Consider the following 9,633-nt stretch of genomic DNA (forward strand, 5'->3'; position numbering starts at 1 on the left):
TAAAAATCCAAACACAGGTAAACCAGAGGACTATAATCGTTCAGGTTTAGCAAAACATTCAACACCAATTTTCACCACAATTCCATGTTTGCACTGTATACTTCACATGCTGTATAAAATGTACATTTTCCACACCATCGTTTGTCCTGCTATATTTGAACTAAACATTCTTCACACGCACCGTTCACTCCTCGTTCGGTGTTTTTCACATTCTGTAGGACTGGTGAGATCTGTCCGCAGGCCAGTGACCTGCTGGGCCTGAGAATGTGCAGGAAACCCCCAAAACACTTTAAAGCAGCTGAGGGAACAAGTCTGGATGCAGTCCTGAGAGCAAGCTGCTAAATCAGGGGCGTCAAACTCCAGTCCTGGCGGGCCACAGTGTCTGCTGGTGTTTGGTGTGTTTCAGCACGAGAGATGCATTTTCTAAGTCTTTTGTTGGCTAAAGAGTCCACACACCTTGTCCTCAAGGCCTTAATTGGCTGCTGATTGAAAGACAAGCGCAAATAACTGCAGACACTGCGGCCCTCCAGGACTGGAGTTTGACACCCCTGCGCCAAATGAAATCAATGCCTAAGAATGCCAACGGAGGGAGTCCATAAAGGACATGAAAGGCGAGAGAGATGGCCAGGCTCTACGAGGTCTGTAGTGTCAGCACCCTGTTGTTATAATTCACACACCAGTCTGCGGCTTGCTGCTGCTCTATTTCTAGGCCTTTCCCACTTCTTAGGTTCTTAGGCTGGTAGTTTTACAGGGGGGCTCAGAGCTCATGTTCATAAAACGTCTCATGTGGCCATAAACCTAAAGTATTCATTTTGTATTTTAGCTCAAATTGATAGTTAGGACATGGACTGTGGAAACGTGACCATAGACCCGCACACTTGAAGAAATACTTGGAAAACATTCTATGTTTCCCCATCTGCCTCATACCTGCTGCTCAGGCCTGAAGAGCTCCCTCCTCTCTCTCCTTAGAGCCATGCTAGTCATGACAAACATTGCCCTCATCTGTAGCCTTCCTCTGCTGAGAAAAGAAAAGCCCTGGGATGGAATACATGAAATGAGACGCTGTTCAGTATTTTGCTCCCCTCCTTCAACTACCATACCACAAGAAGCTTTAATGGGCAGCCTAAATTTGTTTGGGAGTCAATAACAAATTGTCAAAAACAAGCCTGTTGCCAGGAATATGATAGATGATGTGTGCCTTGCGTTGAGACATAGACTATCCCAGACCCACAATAAAAACGTAGGATATGAGTAAGGCCTAAGGGAAATAATGACAATTAATTTCTGGCTGTTTCATTATGATGTTTTTTATGTACTAAATTGGCAGGACTCCACTGACATAACAGATACATAACGCATACAATTCACGCAGACAGGCATTGCACTCTCAGGGAAAAGTCACGAACCCGTTCCTTCTTATCAACATCCGGGCCTCCTTTTAGCCGATCACAGAGTTTCTAGAGCGTGAGATGATTTGTGAAAGATGTGCTGCTACAGCGATTGTGGCTTCCCTCTCCCACACAACGCTCCAAGAATCGCATTCCTCTGAAACTGGTCATCGTGGGGGCCGGAACCTAGGGCTGTGACTCACTCGGCTTTGAATGTATAAACTGCAAGAGGCAGCTGCAATACAGAGAGGAGCATCAACTCTTCGAGAAAAAAGAAGGTAGCCTAACACTACAATTAAAAGATTTTTTATGAAACGTTCGTGCTGGTTATTTTGACTGCCAACATTGTTCATTTGAGATTACGCAATCCGCCACGGTTGCGCAACACCCATTAACTTCTTAAAGTTCTTCTGAGCCACTTCTTAATGTTTTCATTTCAGGACGAGAAGGGAAGAAGGTAGCCTACACCTCTTTGTAGTAGTTTCCTGTCAGTTGCTCCCCGTCGCCTGCTGAAACACTAAACTTGTGAAAATGGGATACCTGCTTCAGGCGGTGCAACTTTCGACAGTAGCTCTCTGCGTGTTGTCTGCGGTGATGGTCAGGCACGATGAATTCACAGAAGCCACGGTAGGTGTCGAAGTCGGTGTCGATTACCTGTGACCGGATCACTTGGCAAGTTTTCCACTAGTGTGATTCTGTAAGTCAACTGGGTTCATGATTCACAGATAGGATGGCTCACTTTTTAGTTCAGCGTGAATAAGATTAAGCATTTTTTCCAGTCTATAGTTTAGCATTTGCCAAGCAAATAAAGGTTTTGAATGATTTTCATTGACTGCGTAAACCTAGCAGGTGGCATTTTAACATAGCATTTTAAGATCATATAAAAAATATCTGCTCTATTGACAGACATATTAAGGATGTAGAAAGGTGTGGGGGTCTATTGTGCAAGTCTTCTTTTTTTAATCACTAGGGGCTTGTCAGATCAGGTCCTGACTTTTCTTTTCCCCGAGCAGAATTTCACAACAAGCATTTGTGCTCTCCCTGTCATTTTGTCTCTAGGCTTACCTGCAGCGATACGGTTACCTGCAAACCCCTCTGGACCCCCAGATTGAGAGATACCAAATGGAGGAGATCACAGAGGCCCTCAGGTGGGCAGGAAACCTCAGCTCTGCACAACTGCCCCTTTACCCCGGTCCTGTGGATGTGCTGCCGGCTCAGCTTTTAACACTGACACGTCATACCAAGATCACACCAGTATTTCACAGATCCGCAGGCTTGCAAATCTAGCCTAGTCTCACGCCCCTTCAAGTCTCTATTTGCAGATCTCAATCTATCAACTCGATGGCAATGAGATCATGTTGATGATGTGGCTTCCAAGAGTGACAGGTGTTTGGACCTCTACAGTGTAGTTTTCCCTCATATTAGTGTGTTCTTGGTTAGCCATTCACTCTGTTCCGTGCTGTCCGCTTCCGTAGAGAGATTTCCAAAGGTGTAGCTAAATGCAGACAAGTGCTGTCTGAGGAACAACGTGTACAAGGTGTACAGCGTGAAAGTTTGCATTTGAGAGGACAGAAAAATATAAAATGGTGTAATATGAGGGGAAATATGGGTGTTCCCTTTGTAGGTCAGAAAGACATTGAATCTGTATCTTTGTGGAAGACCCCAGAGCTGTGAGGGAAAGATTTTTTGGGGGGAATCTTCGTCTGTGGTACCTTGGGCCTCAGCCAAGGGCTGACATTGCTGGACCCCGGCTTCTGTTCAGTCAATGTTTGGCCAATCCTTTGACTCACATAGTAAATAAATGACTAAATAGTTCATGACGTGAACTATTTAGTCATTTATTTACTATGTGAGTCAAATGACTAAATAATACTCGTTTTTGGGAAAGTTCAGCTGCCATGAGTGTATTTGTGAAGCAACATTAAGGTGACCAGATTTATTTGTAAATCAAGTAAAGTAAAGTAAAATGTTGACTGCATCCCGTTCCCCTGCTGAAACCTTTCCCCTGTGTCCCTCTCGCTCACCCTCTCCATCTAGGAGCTTCCAACGGGTGACCGACCTGCCGGTGACGGGGGAGATCGACGAGGCCACACTGGCGGTGATGCGGCAGCCCCGCTGCGGCGTTCAGGACCCCTTCAACCAGAAATTCAAGTACAGAGTGCTGAGTGAGTGGAAGCCTGTTTGCAATGCGTGTAGGGCGGCCTGTAGTGTAGTGGTTAAGGTACGTGACTGGGACCCGCAAGATCGGTGGTTTGAATCCCCACAATAAGATCCGCACAGCCGTTGGGAGATAAATCCGTGCTCTGACTTCTTCAGAGTGGCTCTACAGCCCTACAGAGCCCTACAGAGCCTTACAGAGCAGTTGCAGGATTACCCGGTCTTGGTCATCTTGGTGAGCCACTGGGCTTGCTGGTTTGTCATTTTGACCTTAAAATCAGCAACCAGTAAAGATGCAGTGAACTGTGGAGTTAACTGTGGACCTTGGGGCTTTCACTCGGATCATTAATAATAATACCATATGGTAGTATAGCACTTAACAGTAATCAGAAAAAAAAAAGAACTGTTTGCTATTTGTTAGGCTACTGGCGCAAGAAGAGCCTCACCTACCGCATCTACAACTTCACCCCTGACCTGCGACAGGACAAAACGCGGGAGGCCATCCGCCTGGCATTCAAGTACTGGAGCGAAGTGACCCCCCTCACCTTCCGAGAGGTTCTCTATGGACGGGCAGACATTAGGATCGCCTTCCACAGGAAGGACTTCACCTGCGCTGACCCTTTCGATGGGCCAGGTGAGCATTTGGGGAGGGTGGGTGAGAGCTGCTACACAGGCGGCTGTGTTCCTTCGGCTGTGTTCATAGTCACAGTCATCCATACAACTGTGCCCATGATCATATTAGCCTTGATTTATGTCATTCCTATAGTAGTGATGACCAATTTGTGTCATTTTTCCTCACGGAAAGGGTTATTGTGCAAATAAAATAAAAGGTAGCTGTGTGGCACAGTCCATAGGGTGGAAATAAGGCAGGAAAGGATTGTCCTTAATGTTTTTATAGTTTAGAAAAATGTGACTGGTTGCTATGTGCATTGAAGTAATATATATATATATATATACCTGTTTAAATTAAGCCTGAAAGATTTCAAACCAGGTCTCATCCTATGATATCTTTATGGTCAGGTGCCAGCTTAATGAGGCCTGAGACTAAGTTTACGATAGGGCACACCATTAAACTGCAAGTGCCCTGCGATGGAGTACCCTGTGCAGGGTGTATTCCTGGTTTATCCCAATGCATGCTGGGATAGACTGCAGCAGCCCCCCTCAACCCTGACCATAAGCAGGTTAGATAATGGATGGATGGATTAAACTGTGAAACTGATAGTTTTAAAAACTGACCTTGAAGAACACAATGCAATTTTCCTCAGAGCGGAATCCGATAGATGGGGGGGGGGGGCAACCATCAGGAGCCTCCAAGCAACTTAAACGGATTGCATTTTTATTCAAACCATTTATATAATGTAATCATTCACTCTGCATCTTCCCTTCTGGCAGCCATTTTGGTTCTCTTCCACTCTTGTTTCTTTTAGCTAATTACTTGACTGTTCCCACTGTGTTCGCACTGACCTGGGCAAAAAAGCTTTTTAAGTACGCTGCCCCGTATGCTTGGAACACCTTACAGAACGACTTAAAACTAACAGAATTAATTTTGTATGGTGAATTTGATTCAGTCCTAAAGGACTTAGAATGGAGCAGTATTGGTAAATATCTGTATTGGTAAATTATCTGTGGTAAATGTTTTGTTATTTGTAGTGTAACCTTCATGCTTATTTGTTTTATGCTGCCCCTTGGCCAGGTCCCTCTTGTAAAAAATACTTAATCTCAATGAGACAGGTAAATATGTTTAGGGCAGCATAGCGTAGTGGTTAAGGTACATGACTGGGACACGCAAGGTCAGTGGTTTTGTTCCCCGGTGTAGCCACAAAGGGCCCTTAACCCTGCATTGCTGACAGTGGCATCCCGCTCTTATCCAGAGTGACGTACAGTTGATTAGACTAAGCAGGAGACAATCCTCCCCTGGAGCAATGCAGGGTTAAGGGCCTTGCTCAAGGGCCTTATTGTGGCTACACCGGGGATCTAACCTGACCTTGCGTGTCCCAGTAAGGTCCCTTAACCACTACGCCAGAGGCCTCCCAACCGTCATACTTATTTGTTTTCATTTTTTAATCTCAATGACTTATTTTACAGGTAAATAAATGAAATAAATCAATTTGTGGCAGACAGAAGACATGCTAGCCCAGGCCTTGTTGAGCGCACGTCTGGCCTGACGGTGGCGTCCCGCTCGGTGTTCCACAGGTCACGTGCTGGCCCACGCGGAGCCCCCGGAGTCCGGCCTGGTGCACTTCGACGAGGACGAGACCTGGACGGAGGGGAGCTACTCCGGGACCAACCTGCGCATCGTGGCCGCGCACGAGATCGGCCACGCCCTGGGCCTGGGCCACTCCCAGTACAGCCGCGCCCTGATGGCGCCCATCTACATCGGCTACCGCCCCTATTTTCGCCTGCACGCCGACGACGTCAAGGGCATCCAGGCCATGTACGGTGAGAAGCGAGCGCCGTGCTACGCTCAGCAAGCGTCGTGCTACGTTCAGCGAGCGTCGTGCTACGTTCAGCAACCGCCGTGCTACATTCAGCAACCGCCGTGCTACGTTCAGCAACCGCCGTGCTACACTCAGCAAGCGTCGTGCTACGTTCAGCAACCGCCGTGCTACACTCAGCAAGCGTCGTGCTACGTTCAGCGAGCGTCGTGCTACGTTCAGCAAGCATCGTGCTACACTCAGCAAGCGTCGTGCTACACTCAGCAAGCGTCGTGCTACGTTCAGCAAGCGTCGTGCTACGTTCAGCAAGCATCGTGCTACGTTCAGCAAGCGTCGTGCTACGTTCAGCAAGCATCGTGCTACGTTCAGCAAGCGCCGTGCTACGTTCAGCAAGCGCCGTGCTACGTTCAGCAAGCGTCGTGCTACGTTCAGCGAGCGTCGTGCTACGTTCAGCAAGCGCCGTGCTACGTTCAGCAAGCGCCGTGCTACGTTCAGCAAGCGTCGTGCTACGTTCAGCGAGCGTCGTGCTACGTTCAGCAAGCGTCGTGCTACGTTCAGCAAGCGTCGTGCTATGCTCAGCAAGCGCCGTGCTACGTTCAGCAAGCGCCATGCTACGTTCAGCAAGCGTCGTGCTACATTCAGCAAGCGTCGTGCTACGTTCAGCAAGCGTCGTGCTATGTTCAGCAAGCGTCGTGCTATGTTCAGCAAGCGTCGTGCTACGTTCGGGACCCCGGGCTCGTAGTCCGATCATCTCAGAGTAGAAACCCCGCACCAGAGTCAGGTTTCCCCTGTCCGTGTCCTAACCATCGTGAGCTGAAAGATAAAACTGATCCGAGATCAGTACTCCTACTTCCAAGACACTTTATGCTTTATGGGCCAGATTGCTGCACCAAATTGGGTTGACCTGTCTCACATCCCAGTGCCTACCTGGTGTGGCACACAGTTACCTAAGGTAACAAGCCTGATGTTTGGGTCTATCTCACACCCTACCACTGCCATTATAAACAGTAGCTTATCTGAAATACTTTCTGGAGATGACTTTAATTTTACCTGACTCCCAGGTAAACCGACGACCAGCTTACCCACAGACGAGCCACAATCCACAACACGCCCTGACGTACAGGAAAAGCCAGATCCCTGCACAGTTGATCTGGACACCATCATGCTAGGTAAGACAACCCAAGTCTTGGAGCACTCATCCATTTACTTGCTCATCCAACTTTTGATTGTTGGGAAAAAATATCTTTGTTGATTCTCTCCTTTATCTCACACATCTTGAGGCAAACACCTTGACAGTGGCACTTATATGACTGTAACTGTACACATCTCTAGTTCCTATGCTGTCTACTTCTACCCCGTGAAATGCACTTTTGTGTGTTTCTATGACTAAAGCCATAGCAATATTTCTGCGTCGAATCTACGCAGAGGCTATGGCGTAGCCTGACGCGCACCTCCCCAGAAATGTAACTATGCATCATAGCCTCTGTGTAGATTCGATGCAGAAGTATAAATCAGGCTTTAGTATCTGCTAAATGTCTAAGTTTAAACTCAGAAATTGTTCTAGACGTTGCATTGTTTTGTCACATCATTAACATTACCCTTTATGTTAATGTCATGACGTATACACTTGCTCGGCACTCTGAATGGCGTAAGGATTGTCATCACAATCAATCCTGCTCAATACTTTGTGATACCATTACCCTTGTCATGTCTATCACTGCTCAGAGCTGTGTAATTCCATCAAAAGTTACTGCAGCTTGGTACTATTCTATACTGTACAGGTAGCAGTTGAAATTGTACTTCCCTCTAGGGTCTTTCAGCGAACTTATCCCTGGTTATGGGTATGCACTTTGTTGTACGTTGCTCTGGATAAGAGCGTCTGCCAAATGCCAATAATGTAATGTAATGTAATGTACTATTCAGTTAGCTTTACCATTACTCCTTCTCAGTATCCAGTATCAGGCAGAGAGCTGTGTTTTTTCCCTCTGGTCCCTCAGGCCCCTTCAGGAAGACATTTGCCTTCAGCGGAGAGTATGTGTGGACAGTGTCCAATATGGGACACAACCCCCCCATCAAGACCAGCCTCTTGTGGAAAGGTCTTCCGGGGAACCTGGATGCTGCCGTCCATTCCCAGAGGACCAACAAGACCTACTTCTTCAAGGGTACACCCCGTTATGACAGTACATTTTTAGGAGGCACACGTCAAGCTTCACTCAAAACTCAAAAATTTACAGTAATGATGACGTCATTCCGCCGACTCGATCCCTCCCTCCCTGGGTGACGCTGCAGCTGATTACGTGCTGATTACTCTGCGGCTGATTATGTGCTGATTACGCTGCGGCTGATTATGTGCTGACTCACGCCTGACGAACTCTGGGGCCTGCACTGGTCGTCTTAGCATGACGGCAGTCCTCAGAAGCACTCTCGTGGTACTGCAGTGCTGTGTCGCAGGTTTGGTTTAAACTCATTGTACGTCATGTTTACTGTTTCGCAGGAGACAAGGTGTGGCGCTACACTGATTTCCGGCTTGACTACGGCTACCCCAAGCCTCTGACACGCATCCCCCCGAATATTGACGCAGCCTTATACCTGCCGGCCAACAGGAAGCTTTTCTTTTTCAAGGTACAGTGAAGATCTGACTGTCCCCATAGCAGCAACACTCATCACTAATTAGGGTCATAGCTTATGTAGTACATTCATATGGGTTTGAGGTTGCAGCAACACCAACTATAGAGACTCATCTCAAATCAACTTCATGACAAATTAAGAGAATTATGATTACCAAAGTAATAATTATGAGCGCCCTGATTGGCAATTTGTTTCCAATTAAACTTTGCATCTCTGTTAACATTATAGAGTATATATAAAATTGTCATCATGACATGAAGGCAATATTCTGAAATTTACACACTTGACATTTCAGATTTCTTGTGTGTGTGTGTGTGTGTGTGTGTGTGTGTACAGCTATTACTGAGTATACAAAGATTGCTGAATAACTGAGTTATTGACATCCTCCTGTCTGAACCAGGGTACAAGGTACTGGCAGTGGGACGAGCTGAAGTACACGGTCCTCAGCGCGTACCCCAAACCCATTTCAGACCTCTTCACTGGGGTGCCCTCCAACCTGGACGCCGCCTTCACCTGGACCAACGGCATGACGTACTTCTTCAAAGGCGACAAGTACTGGCGCGTCAACAAGCACCTGAACGCAGAGCGCGGATACCCGCTCAGCAAGAGAGAACGCTGGATGGTGTGTGGCAAGTAGGCCTCCGGGGGGGAAGAAAACTCAACGGAGTCCCCCGCCCGCACTGCCCCCAACCGTGGACAGGCTGAAGCACTGTCCTGGAAGGAAGGGCACTGAACCGGTCAGGATTGTCAGGACCTGTCTCACAAAGTGTAGCTTCACAAAAGTCCCTTCATTAATAGCAATTATTAGTGAACTGTGGGTTTGAATATAATCAGGTGTTCATTACTAGAGACACCAAGTGTAGCTTTACCCAAAACATTGACATTTTGCTGCGGTTAAAAAATGTATATCATGATGAACACATTTGAATGCCATCTCCAGGCCTTTTGGAGCGGCGAAGGACGATATCACAGAAATGTTGGGGTGCTCACAGCAGAAGTGGCACTTCAGATTTGCAGTTGGAATT

The 9,633-nt window shown here is 47.2% G+C and overlaps 1 protein-coding gene across 1 annotated transcript; it reads left to right on the plus strand.

The window, feature by feature from the left end:
- The first annotated feature begins 1,919 nt into the window (after positions 1-1,919).
- On the plus strand, positions 1,920-9,245 carry LOC134015542 (matrix metalloproteinase-19-like). Its single transcript, XM_062455095.1, has 9 exons — positions 1,920-2,015; positions 2,448-2,536; positions 3,426-3,553; positions 3,967-4,179; positions 5,739-6,018; positions 7,058-7,149; positions 7,978-8,142; positions 8,475-8,602; positions 9,009-9,245. Exons 1-9 carry the CDS (start codon positions 1,920-1,922, stop codon positions 9,243-9,245), a joined length of 1,428 nt encoding a protein of 475 aa, XP_062311079.1.
- Positions 9,246-9,633: the final 388 nt, after the last annotated feature.

Source organism: Osmerus eperlanus, unplaced genomic scaffold (assembly GCF_963692335.1).
Source record: "Osmerus eperlanus unplaced genomic scaffold, fOsmEpe2.1 SCAFFOLD_392, whole genome shotgun sequence".
Lineage (NCBI taxonomy): Eukaryota > Metazoa > Chordata > Actinopteri > Osmeriformes > Osmeridae > Osmerus > Osmerus eperlanus.